This window comes from Leptonychotes weddellii, chromosome 5, assembly GCF_054177405.1.
Source record: "Leptonychotes weddellii isolate Sample4059 chromosome 5, ASM5417740v2, whole genome shotgun sequence".
In the NCBI taxonomy this organism is placed as follows: domain Eukaryota; kingdom Metazoa; phylum Chordata; class Mammalia; order Carnivora; family Phocidae; genus Leptonychotes; species Leptonychotes weddellii.
The window spans coordinates 18,318,710-18,335,733 of record NC_138373.1 but is presented as its reverse complement, the minus strand read 5'-3'; the positions used below and the strand labels follow the sequence as shown (position 1 = coordinate 18,335,733).

General features: G+C 44.8%; 1 protein-coding gene across 10 annotated transcripts in view; it reads left to right on the top strand.

Moving 5' to 3' along the window:
* The window catches only part of TNRC6A (trinucleotide repeat containing adaptor 6A), a 102,059-nt gene that overhangs the window by 67,250 nt on the left and 17,785 nt on the right, over window positions 1-17,024 (top strand). For 7 of the 10 annotated variants that reach the window (XM_081819823.1, XM_081819818.1, XM_081819824.1 and 4 more), the window contains 11 exons: window positions 227-403; window positions 1,558-1,733; window positions 2,900-2,932; window positions 4,490-4,570; window positions 4,914-4,965; window positions 8,913-9,055; window positions 9,749-9,886; window positions 10,330-10,458; window positions 10,863-10,940; window positions 11,193-11,403; window positions 14,349-14,480. In XM_081819823.1, the coding sequence (XP_081675949.1) occupies window positions 227-403; window positions 1,558-1,733; window positions 2,900-2,932; window positions 4,490-4,570; window positions 4,914-4,965; window positions 8,913-9,055; window positions 9,749-9,886; window positions 10,330-10,458; window positions 10,863-10,940; window positions 11,193-11,403; window positions 14,349-14,480 (1,350 nt within the window). The remainder of the gene's footprint in view (window positions 1-226; window positions 404-1,557; window positions 1,734-2,899; window positions 2,933-4,489; window positions 4,571-4,913; window positions 4,966-8,912; window positions 9,056-9,748; window positions 9,887-10,329; window positions 10,459-10,862; window positions 10,941-11,192; window positions 11,404-14,348; window positions 14,481-17,024) is intronic. The other 3 variants (XM_081819826.1, XM_081819822.1, XM_081819819.1) reach the window with 2 other exon arrangements.

The window sequence follows — 17,024 nt, the reverse complement described above, 5'->3', positions numbered from 1 at the left end:
AGAGGTGGGGAAAAAAATTCACACCGTGTAGTTAAATTATGATAATGGGAAATGATTTGTCTTCTTTGCATAAAACAGATGCCATTATTTTTGCCCATCGCAGCATCATTATTCGATCTGTGAATGTGAAGGTCTTCGTCTTTTCCCTAAGTATTCCTTATTGCCCCTTATTCCACCGCACCACCCTACCATGTGCTGATGACTTCTTTTCCCACACTTTCTAAAGGCTGGGGTGAGCCCTGGGGGGAGCCTTCTACTCCAGCCACAACTGTGGATAATGGTACTTCAGCATGGGGTAAACCCATAGACAGTGGTCCCAGCTGGGGGGAGCCCATTGCTACGGCATCCAACACATCCACGTGGGGCTCCAGCTCTGTTGGTCCTCAAGCATTAAGCAAATCTGGTAAGTTATTGATAATTCCTGGTAGCTATTTTGTCGCAGTGGTGGTCTCTCATTGTCTATAATTAAATAATCGGATAATGCTCATATCATTGATAAATGTATCTGTGTATCATCATACTAGATGATTTCACTATTTGCCTCTTTGAATTTGTAACTTGGTTTGCTCTTTTAGCTTTCTGAATTTTCATGTCTTAGAACTGTGTTAACTAATAAGGATTTGCATGTACTTCACCAAATCTAAGTTATTATTTTACCAAATAAGATTACCTATTCAAGCAACTTTCATGTTATCCAACCTGAGAGACTGGATATATAATCGTGTGGACACATACCCAAACTGTCTGGCTCAGGTTCCAGATTACTCCCCGAATATTATACAGAAAATGAACAAAGTTCAGGAGGGACCTGATTCAGCATTTGGATGAACGTTGTCACTATCCCATAAGTTGTTTGTGGGGTACCCGATAGGAATTCCAAAGGCTGAGTCTAGAGTTGAGATACTTTCTGCTTATGACTTGCAGTACTTTGTGGCTATTCTCTTTGAAAATATATATCAAAATGAATTCTTTGAAATTTCCTCATTCCTCTTTGCCTTGTGTGTTGCCATGCAGATTGTTAAATGAGTATGAACAAGAAGGCCACCATTGTTCCATGTTAGGAGCCTTCTGTTTGTAAAAAGCATGGGAGATATTTCATTGATTTTATTTTATTTTTTTTAAGTAGGCTCCACACCCAGTGTGGAGCCCAGTGCAGGGCTTGAACTCATGACCTAAGATCAAGACCTGAGCTGAGATCAAGAGTCGGACACTTACCTCACCGAGCCACCCAGGCGCCTCTGAAATTTTTAATTTAAAATAATTTCTTGCTTAGGCGTGCCTGGCTGGCTCAGTTGTTGAGCAAGCGACTCTTGATCTCAGGGTCGTGGGTTCAGGGCCCATGTTGGGTATAGAGATTACTTTAAAAAAAAAAAATCTTGCTCAGTGGAACCTTCAACTCAGTATAAAGCATGCATTCCTACCATGCAGATTTGGGAAGGGAAATAGGGGTTTTTTTAGGGTCCCACGCCCACCCCGCCCCCTTAATGAGTGCTCATCCTCCAGAAAGAATTGTTTGATTAAAGCATGTTTCTCTTTATATCACAAATCCACGATCAGGGCCAAAATCTATGCAAGATGGCTGGTGTGGTGATGATATGCCATTGCCTGGAAATCGCCCCACTGGCTGGGAAGAGGAAGAGGATGTAGAGATTGGAATGTGGAATAGTAATTCATCTCAAGAGCTTAACTCATCTTTAAATTGGCCACCATATACAAAGAAAATGTCATCGAAGGTAAACATTTCAAGGGCAAAGCCCTTGAAACTTTATTCCAAAGATAGTTTACCCTCAGAAAATTAACATTCTTCCTGCCTATTTATGGCAGTCAGTACAGTCCAGGCAGCCCCCAGCTTAGTTATAGCCTCTTGTATGGGCAGCCACCTAGACAACCGTAAGACCGCAGGAACTTCCTTTCTCCCCACTGCTACAACTTGGGATTTCTCTCTTCCTCCCCCTCCACCAGTGCTGGCTGGGACACTCTTCACCCCGGGGTGGTGCCTGCGGTGGTGGGGGTGAAGAGAAGGGCAAATCTCCTTGTTGACTCTTTCCATCCCACTGCCAGTTCATCTCTCGTTCCAACTCACCTGCAGTCCCCGACCCCCCCTTTACCCAAGAATCACCATCTTCCTTTTTCATCCCCCATCTGTAGCCCTTCCCTGCCCCCCCCCCCGAAAGGTCCTATGACAAAAATCCCTAGGAATGAGCAGAGTTTGATTTTTCTCTTGTATGTGGACAAATCTTATTCCCAAACCTGTTGGTACATCAGAATCCTATGGCATTTGTTGCAAGTACAGCTTCCTGTACCCCAGGCCTACTATAGTTTTGGAAATTGGACCCCAAATGTCTCTGATGTAGAGCCAGAGCTGAGAAGCACTGACGCAGATCACTGGTTCTTAAGAGGTGGTACTGGATGCTGGTGTCAGATTCTCTTGGGGACCATTTTCAAAATACGTTCCCAGGCCCCTAGGTGGTTCTCCCCACCCCACCCTATTTGAGAACCGGTCCATCTCCACCCCACCCCCACCCCCGTCCCCAGACCTTAGAGGTCAAATATCCAGGAGTTCCACTAGCTGCCCACCAGGATCCCTCCCTTTTAATCCGGGGATTCTCAGTCTAGGACCTACCATTTTCATTTAAAAAGATGTTTCATTTGGATGAATTTGCCTATTGCCTCTCCATAAAGCTTATGAAGTGCTTTCCCATATTTTACATAAGCCATTTGGTCCTCATGACCTTCTGAGATAGAATACCGATGAGGAAATTGAGACCGGAGGTGACTTGCCCAAAGATGCGTAACTAGTAAGTGACAGAGCAAGGACTCAAGTTTAGGTCTTCCGATTCCAAAATCTGTGTTCTTCCCACTGGACCATGCTGTTTTGTGACTTTGTCTTTCCTTACAGGGTCTGAGTGGCAAAAAAAGGAGAAGGGAAAGGGTGTGTAGCCTTTTTACTCTTTCTCCTTTGTTTCTGCTAGTAAAAATCTTTTAGAAAGCAACTGCAAACATTTATTTAGCCTCTGCTGTGTGCCAGGTACTGTGCTTGGTGCTGGGGGTTCAAAAACACTAGGAAATGAGCTGTATCCTCGAGGAGCTCAGAGTGTAGTGTGGGGCTGTAGGAGAGCGCTGAGGAGTAGCCACTTGAGTTTGGAAGATGCCTGCGGGTGGGATGTGCCAGGGAAAATAGTAGCCTGATATACTAAAGTGTAGAATTTCTGGAAAGAGGTCACGAGATCTGGCTCAATAGTTAGATTAATGGCAGATAGTAGAGTCTTTTCAATACCATGCCAAAGATAATTTGAACTTTATTCTGTATAAAATATGGAGCCAATGAAATTTCATAGAAGGCAACATGAGTTGGGTTTTTTAAGTTACTTTCACTAGGATCACTAACCAGTGATCCTATGAAAGATAATTGGCACAGGGGAGACACCAGAGTTGGGGGATCTCAGTCAGGAAGCTTCTGGTGAGAAGTGAGGGCCTGAATTGGGAAGCCAGAGTGGATATGTAGTGCAAGGGACTGATCGGAGGGGCATTTCAGAATAGAAGGGACAGAAGGCCTTGGCAGCCATATAGGCATAAGGGCGGGGGTGGGGGCCAGAGGAATCAAGGAGGACTTCAGAAACCTTGCAAGGGTTAGGTGCTTGCTTCAGAGACCTGCACTTTGGGGGGTGGGAGGGGGTAGTGTGAAGCTCTGTTCTGTCCCACGGTCGGAAGGAACAGGCGGTAGCAACGGAAAAGGGGAATTCAGGCGACAGACCGAGAATGGCTGGCCCCGTGGTCTTCATATTCACGGGTCTCGAGACCTTGGTCCCTGCGGTGTCCAGCCTCCCTGTCAGCCAGGCTCGTCGTCATGGACCATATTCCCTCAAAGAGTGTCTCAAAGTCGTTTCTGTACTGCCCATGCCCAGCCAGCCATGGCAGCTGGCACCAAGGCGGGGGGTTGGAGGATCCCCAGCCTCAGCTGCCGCTGGGGTACTGTGTTCTCGGCAACACGAATTAAAATTTTAAAATAGCTTTTCATTTGGAAACATGCGGTGCCTTTTCAGTACAGTGCACATAGCATAATTAAATTACCGGTTATGTTGGTTTCTTTGAGCTAACCTGTGGAACCTAACAACCGCTTTTACTTTAGTGTGGTGTCAGAACCCCACAAATCCAGATTATAATTAAGCTCTTAGAACACAGTCCATTTGTAAACTGGAAATCGTGATGAACAGTTCTCCACCCTTTGCTTCCGTCTTTTCCTTCTGACTGCTTGCCTTTAGAGATTTCTCTGTACGTTACAGCTATACCAGAGGACTGGAGCAAAGGAAGTTGAAAATCAAATAAGTTGATTTGTAATTGTTAACAACTCCACTAAGAGTTGGTTGGAGGAGAAATTAATTGGCTAAAAATGAGAGTTGGGAATTGTCTTGAAGTTTTATTAATCCATCACTGTACCCAGATAAATAGAGGTGGCCACGGCAGCTTTCTACTCTTTTGTTTTGCAAAGGGAACCATGAAAGGTGGAAACAAACAAGAAGAAGCATGGATAAATCCATTCGTTAAGCAGTTTTCAAATATCAGTTTTTCGGTAAGTGTATTTTTCCTAGCAGCCCCCTCCCCTTTTAATGGTGGTCTGTAAATTTACCCTAAGTTCAGTTTTTTATGTTCTTAACAAATTATTATCTTTCAATCCTTATGAATATGCTGGAGGTTAGAGCAAAATTGACCATGAAGCTTTATTTTTATAATTTTAGCTAAAAACATTGATCTTATATCTTATTTTTAAAACGTTTTCTTTGTTAGGCAGTGAAAAGAGTTTTGCAGCCCACTTGATTTTTGACAGATAATGAAATAAAGTAAAATTGTTCATTTTTAATTTATTTTCATTGATAAATTAAGGACTGCTAACACGCTGTGTTTTCTTACTTCAGAGAGACTCACCAGAAGAAAATGTACAGAGCAATAAGATGGATCTTTCCGGAGGTAAGGAAAAGTTAAATCAGTTGGGGTTCGTATTCCTCATGGATGGACAAATGTATCTGTGACGTGATGGTTCTAAGTGAGCACTGACCTGGACCAGGAGAGGGGAGATCTGGGTTCCTATCACAGCATTCCTGCGCTCTCAGCGTACACTAGAGTGTGGTGGTGTATGAGTGGACTGCCTTCGAAGTACAAATCACTGTGCAGATCTAAGGTCATGGTGATTTTAGTCTTTGATTGCCTCAGATGTAGTCCTGTCAAGGAGGAGTTACTCAGGTTGGGTGATAGAGTCTTAGTAATTTAGGAAACAATAGGTGCAAAAGCCCAGATCATATGACAGAGACAACTTGAACTGTGCTGGAGAAATGGAAGACGTTACATGCAGTAGGAGAAGAAATGTAAATTGGTTGTGGTGGTGGGAGTGTGGTGAGGAGAGAAGCTTTGACTAGGGAAAGGTGCTAGAAAACGAGGCAGGTGCTGAATCATGAGGAGCTGGGGGGGTTTGAACTTCTTTCTGAAAGTACGGGATTAAGTAATTTTAAGCAGAAGAATGACATGATTGGGATTTATGTTTTTTAAAAAAATATGGCTATAGGTTGAAAAGATCCTAGGACAGAAAAGATTGGTGGCAGAAGACTGACAAAAAAATACTAAACATAGTGAGGATTTCAGAGCTCTAAACTAAGATAGTAGGTGGGAAGATTCTTAATTCAGTGGAAATGAGGGACAACGAAAGTTGATAACCAGTCTGTACCAATTCATTATAGAGGTAGGGGAGTGGGTGTGGTTAAAAGCTGATTTCCAGCTTTTTCTTTTCTTTCTTTCTTCTTTTTTTTTTTTTTTTTAAGATTTTATTTATTTGAGAGAGAGAAGGAGCAGGGGGAGGGGCAGAGGGAGAGATTTCCAGCTTTCTTGCCTGGACTCTTTAGTAGGTGGTAGTGTTATTCTGTTAGTCTGAGTCCAGTCAGGAGAGCGAACTACACAGTGATTTGAACAGGAAGATTTATTGATATAAGTATAAAGAATTATTAGCATAATAAAGGTTTGGCTAGTAAGAGGTAAAGAGACCACAAAAGAAGCTAGAGTAGCAGAGGTAAGGAGAAGTCACTAACCTTAGGACAGAGCTGGTGTGCCCATGGAGGAGGGCATCTGAGCCAGGGCTGAGATCCAGGCTCCTGGACCTGGCCCTCTGCTCACTGCATGGCAGACACGTCACTGTGGTGCCACCGCATGGAACCGCAGGAGATCCGCCTTCTGGGGCGGTGTCCCACTTGAGCTCTGGTACAAAACCTCCAGAGCGGCTGCTGTGGGGAGCAGTGAGCCCAGCCAGGGCCTGCGGCTGGGACAGCTGCCTGTGCTGCAGGAGAGAGCACCTGGACCTGGGAGACACTGTCTTCTGGCTGTGTCTCCTGCACCCTCTACCGTCAGCTGGCAAAGGGAAAAATATGTGAAGGGTCCAGATCTGTTTTTTTTTTTTTCAGGGCAGTGAGAGCTGAGAGGCAGTGGGGTCGATGATTGGTGCAGTTCACCCCACCCTCTGACTGCCCATCTTCTGCCTGCACTTTTGTTCCACTGTAGTGGCAAAGCGACTCCGTCTCTCTTCTTAGCGAGTACAGCTTTCTTTCCTACAAGTGAGGAAGTCTGCCCTCTCACCAAACGGAGGAGACAGATACAGTCCCAAGAGTCGTTGCACTTACCATTGGCTGTGTTATTACTGCTCAAAGTCCATCACAATTGAGACTGAAAGACTAAGTTGTAAAGTTAACTTTCAGCAGCTTGTGAATAAAATAAAAATGGGAAAGAGAAGGAAGAAAGTGGTCAGCCTATTCAAACAACCACGCTCCTGTAACGAGCCATAGAGAGCATGCCGAGCGAGTCCTGCCCTCATTTCTGTCGTGATCACAGGCTGTGGTTGGTGTCCATGGCTGCTTTCTTGCAGCACCCATTCCTAGTGCCCCACTCTCAGCCACACCTCAGCATCCTGGGCTCCTCTGCTGGTCAAGTGACCCAAACCTCTGTTCCCCAGAGGGTCTGAGCCCTTATTCAACTGCCTTTTCTTGATTGCTGTAGTTTTACATTAATCTTTACTAGTGGGCCTGGAAATACTAAGGAGTGCCCCCCTCGCCGCCCCCCGGAGAATCCTGGGTTCCAGAGCCCTCGTGGCCTTCATTTTGTAATAGAAAACCCCTGTCCCCTTGGGATGAGAATCAATCACTCCAGCCAGTAGACAAGCCCCTTTTTGCCTCGTGCTTCAGCGGCACAAAGAAGGCAGAATGTCCAGGTGCAGTGTCCATCCTACAGTTCAGCAGCCTGATGTGTGTCCTGGTAGAAGCATTTTCTCTCTTGAGGATTAAGATCTCCAAACTTGGAGAGTTGCCGGACCAGGAAGCAAGAATTCTCTGAGTGACTTGTGAGGTATGATGGTGAGAAAAGCCACTCCGACTCCCACCATTTGATTCCCAGACCTCTTTATTCTGGTGATGTGGGAGACACTGTGTCCTTTGAGACAGAAGCCTCTCCCACCTCCCTCTTTTTTTAAGATTTATTTGAGAGAGAGAGAGAGAGCACAAACAGGAGGCGGGACAGGGGGAGAGAAAAACTCAAGCAGACTCCACATGAGCACAGAACCCAACATGGGGCTCGATCTCACAAACCTGAGATCATGACCTGAGCCAAAACCAAGAGTCGGATGCCTAACCAACTGTGCCACCCAAGTGCCCATTCTTTAAGGATGTTGTCCCCTGACTTGCTTTGTAACCAGTTCTACCTATTAGCTTGGCTAGCTGCTTTTGGGTGATGATGTATGTGGTCAGACCAGTTGATCCCATGGGCATGATCCCATTACTGTTCTCCTTTTGCTGTGGAGTGAGTTCCTGGATCAGACGCAGTGCTGTGAGAATAAGGCCTTCTGCGAGATCATGGATGGCAGAAGCTTTACAGGCAGGAAAAGGAAATTCATATCCAAAATATGGGTCTATTCCTGTGAGGACAACACTCTGCCTCTTCCATGGCTCACTGAATGGCAGAGAAGTTGCTGTGCCGCTGTCCTGGTGGAACTTGCTGGAAATCTGCCCTCTAGGGTGCTGGGAAAAGCTGTTCATAGAGAGGTGTCTCACCGTTTGGAGGTATGTGGGAATGCTGGGAGACCTGGCCAGGGGGTGTTGCTGAGCACCCTATACAGCGGGAGTGGGGCAGTGGAGAAGCTGCCAAGTGAGTACATTGAGCTTCCTCCTGCAGCAGCCCTCCAGCGCCCTCTACTGACAAAGCCTTGGTGCCAGGTGGCAAAAGAAAAATGTAGAGTCCAGATGTGCTTTCACTGAGCAGTCAGAAAGGGTGAATTTGGAGCTGAGAGACATTAAAGCAGTCAGTTAAGTCACCATTATTAGAGATAAGAAATAAATAGGAATAATAAGTTTGGTAGACAAGAAATGGAGTTTAAAGTTGCAGAGAAATCAAAATGAGAGTAATGGACAGAGGAAGACCTGAGAGAGGGGAAAATGTGAACCGGTCTGGTCTGCAGTTACCTCATCTGCTAAATGGAGGTAATAATAGTAGCATTACCAGCATTAAATTCGAACACACATTTCGAACAGTGCCTGGCACATAGTGTGCATCTGTCTTATGGTGATTTGTCTTGGCTGTTTTTGTTATTTGTAACTGGGAACTATGTTTTTATTATTACATTAAGCAGATTAAAGATGACCAAAGAAGTCTTAACCATCTTATTACTGGTCTGTTTTCAAGTTAATTGGTTTAGTAAAATAACAGGATCTGCTAAACCCAACTTTACTTCTGAGGAATGCAAGATTTATTGAATCTATTTTTCACATGTTCTTGTCAAGGCAGAAGTCATCTCAGGGAGAGTGAATATTTTGCTTTCTGCTGTAAATTTATCTGAAGCCAATGAGATTGTCTTCCTACATGATAACATAGTTTCCTGCATTTCTTAGGAATGTTACAGGACAAACGAATGGAGATAGATAAACATAGCCTAAATATTGGTGATTACAATCGAACGGTCGGGAAAGGCCCTGGTTCTCGGCCTCAGATTTCCAAAGAGTCTTCCATGGAGCGCAGCCCTTACTTTGATAAGGTAAGTCATTTGTTTGTTTTGTTTTGTTTTACCCCTGTGGCTGATAAAACAGTACACTTAATAGCATAATTTTCTCGTTAGTTGTTTAGGGCATGTAATATAAGGTACTGTAATCCGGTGCTATTACTGGATTTGTAGTTCATTCTCCTCTTTATGTTTCAGTTTAGCATAGGGATTGCATTTGTATTTTCTTCTTAATCCCGTAAAATGTGTCTGGTTCTTTTTATGTACTCTAGAATTAACACTGATCTCTTCTGTTTTCTACCCGTTTCCTGTTGGTGCTGCAATGTCACGTGACTTCTCTTCTGTTCCTGCAATGATTTCTCCCTTCTGCTTGTTTGCTTGGCTGGTGTTGCACATCTTTCTGTCTGTCCACTCAGGATGGCATTGTAGCAGATGAATCCCAAAACATGCAGTTTATGTCCAGTCAAAGCATGAAGCTTCCCCCTTCAAATAGTGCACTACCTAACCAGGCCCTTGGCTCCATAGCAGGGCTGGGTATGCAAAACTTGAATTCTGTTAGACAGGTAAGTCCACGTGTGTATTTTAGGCTCTCTGTTGATGATTTGTATAAGTAATGAAATCTCTCTTACATGTAGTTACTGTGTTTAAATCAATAAAACAGTGTGGTATTACGATGTCTGCCCCTAAAGAATCCCACTGGTATTCTGTCGCTGTTTCTTGGTTTTGTAGAATGGCAATCCCAGTATGTTTGGTGTTGGAAACACAGCAGCACAACCCCGGGGCATGCAGCAGCCTCCAGCACAACCTCTTAGTTCATCTCAGCCTAATCTCCGTGCTCAAGTGCCTCCTCCATTACTCTCCCCTCAGGTAATCACTCCCGCCCTACTCTCTTCTCTTGACCTGGAAAAACTTGATATTTGAATGAGGTGGCTAATTGCTCATCCTTGTGTCTTTGAGATGCAGCTAATTCAGGATCAGCTGTCCTTACGGAAGGATGTGGGTAGGGTACAAAAAATGAGTCCAAGTTAAATGAAACCTAAAATTTACCATTACCTTCCGTAAAACATCTTAAGGGGAGGAGGACAATAGCAAAGTAAATTGACTGGTTTAAGATTCACCCCATCACCTTTCAGTTAACCCAGGAAAGTGTACATGAACAATAATAAAGCAAAGGAAGACAGAACATAACCAGCCCTCCAAGTACTAGTCCAAAGATTTAATTGCTCTATGGACAGTTCAGAATACACTGTACATTTAGTTAGTTTTGAGCTATTTGATCAACATTATTAACTTGCCGTTGTGATCCTAAGGTTCCAGTTTCATTGCTGAAGTATGCACCAAACAACGGTGGCCTGAATCCGCTCTTTGGCCCTCAACAGGTAGCCATGCTGAACCAGCTATCCCAACTAAACCAGCTTTCTCAGATCTCCCAGTTACAGGTAAGTAGAGTAACAGCCTGAGTCACTGTATGCGTATTGAGTGTCTACCGTGTGCAGGAAGTGTCGCAGCAAACAGAGCCGGTGCGGTCGCCCCCAGGGAGCTTACGGTCTGTCGGTGAGGACAGATGGTGAACTCCAAGGGCAGGATGCTCTGCGAGCACCCTCAGAGCACCCCCAGCCGGGGCGGGGGGGCGGGGGGAGGGTGAGCGGGGAAAATGTCCCTGATGAAGTGCAAGTTTAGATTGAACAAGAGACCGAATTGCACAAGGGCTGGAGGCCAGGGAGGCCCAGGAAGAGGGGATGCCAGATGAGGCCGCGCCGTGGGTGTGGGCGTGCGCTGCAGTCGCCTGAAGCTCGCGCTCTGGCGCCGCAACACTGACAGCCTTTCGCCCTCTTCCCTCCAGCGATTGTTAGCGCAGCAGCAAAGGGCCCAGAGTCAGAGAAGCGTGCCTTCTGGGAACCGGCAGCAGCAAGACCAGCAGGTAGATGACATCCTTAACCGGAACTCAGTGCAGTGGAATCGTAACGAGACGCGAGATGTCTTTATTAAAATAGAATGAAATACGTGGTTTGTTAAGTCTCCTGTTTGCCCAGAAGTCCTATTAACTGGTATATGGTGACCATGTGCCTTCCTGCCGAGGAGGAGGGGGTGAATTCGGCAGTGGGGGGGAATATGTGGCTGTCTGGGAAGCCTTGCTGTCCACCGGGTTTCCCAATCATCTCGCTGTTTCCAGGGTCGACCTCTTAGCGTGCAACAGCAGATGATGCAGCAGTCCCGGCAACTCGATCCCAGCCTGTTGGTGAAGCAGCAGACCCCGCCATCTCAGCAGCAGCCACTCCATCAGCCAGCCATGAAATCTTTCCTCGAGAACGTCATGCCCCACACTACACCCGAGCTGCAAAAAGGGCCGTCACCAATAAACGCTTTCAGCAGCTTCCCAATAGGTGGGTTTCTCGTTGCCCTGAGCATTCAGCTGATGCTCAGGGGCCACAGGCTTGCTGGGTCTTCTCCCGGAGCAGCACGGTTCCGTTGCCTCAGGAAAGCCACGCTGGCCCCAGGACCCACTCCTCTCCGAGAGCTGCCTTGCCTCCTGCAGGTTCAGCCCATCTTCCTGCTTGGGGGAAGGCCTCTCTCCATGCAAGGAAATGACGCTTTCCAAAACTCTTTCACAGAGGGTTAGAATAAAGATGAGGTTGCTCTTAAGCCCCAGGTAGCTTCATCGTTGGGTAGAAGGGGGAGGGTTATCAGAAACCACGTGCCAAAGACACCCTGAGCCGCACTGCTCTGCGGGAGCAGCTGGGAACAGTCACTTCTGTGCTTTCGGAACCTGGAATTGTGATTCTCGCCTCCATACTTAGGGATGGTCTTGGTTTGAATGTAGAAAATCGAGGCGAGAGAAGGATTGCCCTGATTGCCCCTGCAGTTGCTCCCTCTTCCCTTTATTCGTTCTGTCCCCAGGCTTTTATTCCCTCTGGAAATTTCAGGCCTGGATGTTTTCTCCTTCTTTGGGTCTCTTTTCTGCTTGTGCCTTTGATTCTCTTTTGAGCCTTGATTGTTCACACCCTCTTCATTTTGCTTTTTCTTTCTGTCTTTTCCCTTAACGGTGGTTTCTTATAAATCAGCTTGGTTGGTTGCTGGCTCAACTGGGTCTAAGATGGTTAGTTAGCTCGCGTGTTCTGGGCTGTGGGCAGGGCCTGGGGCCTGCTGTTGCTTCACTCTGGCTGGACTATACACGATTTGGCTCTCCCTGGCATTGCTGTGGACTCTCAGCTAGGATGTAGGTTGCACTTGGAGTCCTTGGGATTGTTAGCAATCTCTCTATGTTTCTAGAAGGAGTTCCCTTGTCAGTTACCACTGCAGGTGAGTACCTTAGAACCCATTTGTTGGTGACCTGGTGATCCCGGAGACAATAGTAGAGTGGTGAAAGAATACTCAAGTACACTGAGATATTGTGATCTTACCAGTGAAGGGAAGTGACTCTTGCCCTTTGCATACTAGACATACAGATTAGGCCAGTGAGGAGATAAGTTTCTAAATAATGGGATCTCCTGTTCTGACTGGCTAAAAGCAAGAGATACTTCTTCCAGGAGTACCTGGGTGGCTCAGTCCAACTCTTGATTTTGGCTCAGGTCATGATCTCAGGGTGGTGAGATTGAGCCCCATGTCAGGCTCTGTGCTCAGCACAGAGTCTGCTTGGGATTCTTTCCCCCTCCCTCTCCCACCCCCTCGTGTGTTCACATGTGCACACATGTGTGCCTGTTCTCTAAATCAATCTATCTCTATCTATCTTACCAAAAAAAAAAAAAGAGCTACTTCGTCCTGGTTAAGAAGTTTGCCAAACCCACACAAACGCACATGGTTGTCTAAATCAGGCATTGGCAAACTAGGGCCTGTTGACCAAATTTGGCCAGCTGCCTGGTTTTGTAAATAAAGTTTTATTGGTACACAGGCATGCTCTTTTGTTAATGTATTATTCTGTGGAGCTTTTTTGCTACAACAGAGTTGCATAGAGACACTGAGACCTTGTGGCCCACAGAGCCTGAGATAGTTACTGTCTGAACCTTCCCAGGTTCGCAGAAAAAAAATTTGCCAGGCCTTGGGTCTAGTTAAGGAGTCCAGAGAGCAGTAAATGTAATCGTTCTCTCCAAAAATGGGGATGATATTAGAGAATTCACATTGTTAAAGTTTTTAAGTTTGACTGACCTGATATCACATGGACTGTCATGAAACCCAAGTATTTAAAACCATTTGCTTTGAAATTTTAGAATAAGAACCACCTGGCTCTGTGTATTAATCAAAGATTCTGGTTCCCACTGAACTATTTTTTTTTTTTTTAACAAGCATCTCAGATGATTATCCTGGCTTAACGGCCAGTTTTCTGACCAGAATATCTAAGATGGAAATTTGCATCCTTGTTCCAAGAGAATATCTGAATTTGATGTGGGTCATCAGCAAAGTTCAAGGAAATTGTGCCTTGAGAGTCTTCTCACCATTAAGTATAATTGTTAGAGCAAGACATTTTTACTTTAAAATGACAGTGTTTTTTGTCTGGCCAGCCAGTTGAAAATTGTTGTTTACAAGCAAAAGACAGCAACTGAAAGTGATTATTAATATTTCTTCATGCGTGGTGCTCTTGGGGGGAAGCTGAAGAGATCTATTTTAGGGGCACCTGGGTGGCTCAGTTGGTTGAGTGTCTTGACTCTTGGTTTTGGCTCAGGTCATGATCTCAGGACTGTGAGATCGGGCCCCGTGTCGGGCTTCACGCTAGGCATGGAGATTGCTTGAGATTCTCTCCCTCTCCCCCTGCCCCCCCGCCCCGCCTACCCGCCCTCCCCCATGCACACAGTCTCTTGCTCTAATACATAATAAGTCTTTTTAAAAAAATAAAGATGTTTTATTGGAGATAAACTTTAAAATTGTCTCTTCTTTTATCAAGGAATTTAAAAATAATCAAAATTATAAGGAGAAATAGTTTACCACAGTTGATGCAATTATGGTTTTAACAGTTTTATGGTTTGAAAACATTGGGTTATTGAATATTAGAATAGCTGTTTAGGATTTCTGTTTGTTGCTCTCTCTCATAATGTAGCCATGGCTCTCTTGATGTTATTTCTACACAACCTTGGCCAGGGGCCCAGAGTGTCTGTTCTGCCTGCCTTGCCTTTGTCTGTAATCATTTGGCTGTGCCACATATGCAGGGTGGTATTTATTAAGGAACATTCACAGGATTGAAAACACATTAGTTACATGTGCTTTTCTAGAAAATGGAAGTTGTGGTATCAGAAGGAAGGAGGAGGAAAGCAAAGCTATAATAGTAGGTGTGGAGCAAATCGCAGACAACTATATTTTATAAAGTGGTTTTTCTATTAAAGTATTGTTTTATTTTTAGGCTTGAACTCTAACTTGAATGTAAATATGGATATGAACAGTATTAAAGAGCCACAGTCAAGATTAAGGAAGTGGACTACAGTGGACAGCATTTCTGTGAACACATCTTTGGATCAAAACTCCAGCAAACATGGTAGGAAATACATTCTTGCATGTTGCACTTAAAAAAAAAAAAAAAAAAAGCCTGGGCGCCTGGGTGGCTCAGTTGGTTAAGCGACTGCCTTCGGCTCAGGTCATGATCCTGGAGTCCCGGGATCGAGTCCCGCATCGGGCTCCCTGCTCGGCAGGAAGTCTGCTTCTCCCTCTGACCCTCCCAACCCTCCCCCCTCTCATGTGCTCTCTCTCTCAGTCTCTCTCTCTCAAATAAATAAATAAAATCTTTAAAAAAAAAAAAAAAAAGCCTGTAGAATACTAAATTTAGGCCTTTGTTTTATTTTATTTATTATTTATTCGTTTGGTTTTGGGGGGATGGTGGGGAGGGGCAGAAGGAGAGAGAATTTTAAGCAGGCTCCACACCGCCTGCAGAGCCCGGCTCAATCTCATGACTCTGAGATCAGGAGTCGGATCCTTAACCGACTGAGCCACCCAGGCGCCCCTAGGCCTTTGTTTTATTTTACATGTCTTTTCATAGCCAAATTCTCTTAGAACCTTTCCTCGTTATTAAAAAATGCTTTATTAGTTATTAAATCTTAAGTTAAAATCAAAAAGCAAAATTAACCTTTATTACACTACTGCACAAAGTAAAGATTGAATATACATTTGTGTTTTAAAAATTATTCCCCCTTTGATGGTCATTTAGGTTTTTGCAATTGATTTTATTTGTTCTGCTTAACATTTACTCAATTTACTATGATGGGGAAGGTATTAAAAACTCCAAGCATAGGGCGCCTGGGTGGCTCAGATGGTTGGGCGTCTGCCTTCGGCTCAGGTCATGATCCCAGGATCCTGGGATCGAGTCCCACATCGGGCTCCCGGCTCAGCGGGGAGCCTGCTTCTCCCTCTGACCCTCGCCCCTCTCATGCTGTTTCTCTCTCGCTCGCTCTCTAAAAAATAAATCTTTTAAAAAAAAAAAAAAAAAACTCCAAGCATAATTTGATTTCTGCCAGTTTTTTGTATAATGGCACATTTTCTTCATACATTTTGTTGCTATGTATAAATTATATAGGTTCAATATTATTGTTTCTCATACATTAATTTTTTTAGAAACCTTTTCATCTTATTTATTATTATCAGTTCATCTAGCAGATGTTGGAATATCGTCTTGCTTTCCAAGGACTGTGCTAGGCCACCTGGAATACATAGATACATACGGACATGCATGCACACAGTCGAGCATATGTAAGCCAGGAAAAATACTTACCCTGAAGGAACTCATCTTTTGGTCGCAAAAATAAGCATGTGAACAGCTTTAATACGCTGTGATAGGTGCTATAAACGTGAATCCATATTATGGTACAAGTAGTATGATAACGTGAAGTCCATTGGAAGATTGAGTCAGGAATGAGGAACTGTGAGTGTGCTGGGTGTGGAAGGCTTTACCACACAAAGAACTAGAGAGAGAATAACAAAGAGTATATAGCATTTGAAAAGTTCAAAAACAGGACAGCCTGGTGGGTTCTGTTGTGTGGGCCTATCACAAAGGTGAAGGGGTTAGAGAGGAAGGAGGAGGAAGGCAAAGCTACCATAGTAGGTGTGGAGCAAATTGCAGACAACTTTATGCCATCAATCATTTTAAATTTGAAAGTGGTGGTTATCCAGAGGCACAAAAGACTCAAAGCAGTGTGAGACAGAAGGCAGTGGACATGGAGGGAGTACAGCAGAAAGAGTCTTAGAATTAAGGACAGGAGGGCTGGGTAAGTAACCTAACTCCTTGGGCGAACACATGATCATCCGTGATGTACCTGCGCTTGCGTGGTTGCTCCATTGAGCACGCTGTGGCACTGTGAGCATTCTCGGGGCGGGGAGCGTGCGAGCTCGGGAGTGCAGGTAGTGGTGGTAGAAATAGGGGAATCACAGCAGGCGTGGTGGGACAGTTACTGAATTGATTTTAGGCTTGTTGAGTGAAGTATTTTGGGGATGGCACAACATGGAAAAGCCCAGTAAGACATTAGGAATAGAGGCTAGCACTCAGAAGAAAAATCTGAGTAGAGTAAGGTTTGGTATTCATCAGAATGTTGAGGTCATGGGCATAGGTGAGGTTGCCCAGAGGGACAGAGCCTAGAAGAGAACAAGGACAGCATCCCGGAGCTGCTAGTGGTGAAAGGAGCGTCTGGAGAGGTCAGATGTGGAGAGCTAAGAAAATGCTTCTACCGTGTGGTTTTCTGTCTGCTCGAGTTAAAATGGATATTTCTATGTCTGCCTTGCTTATCTGAGCCTCAGTTTCTTTGTAAAAATGACCTGCCTCTTCCCTTCCTTGCGCTGCTGTGGCAGGTGCACCGTCCCTCATACGTTCTCTGGTGTTTGGCGTCCTGGCGGATAGCATGTCATATACAAGGGGTTCTCGGGCAGCGTAGGTTTTGGAGTCAGGTAACATCCCCATTCCCACTTAAAAGTCTTTTTTAAACTTAATATCGATCATTTTTTCACTGAATTTTATTGCATACACTGTTTTCTTTTGCACAGATCTGTAGTGTGAGCGGTAAATTGTTTTTAGTAATTAGCTTAAACATTAAATATC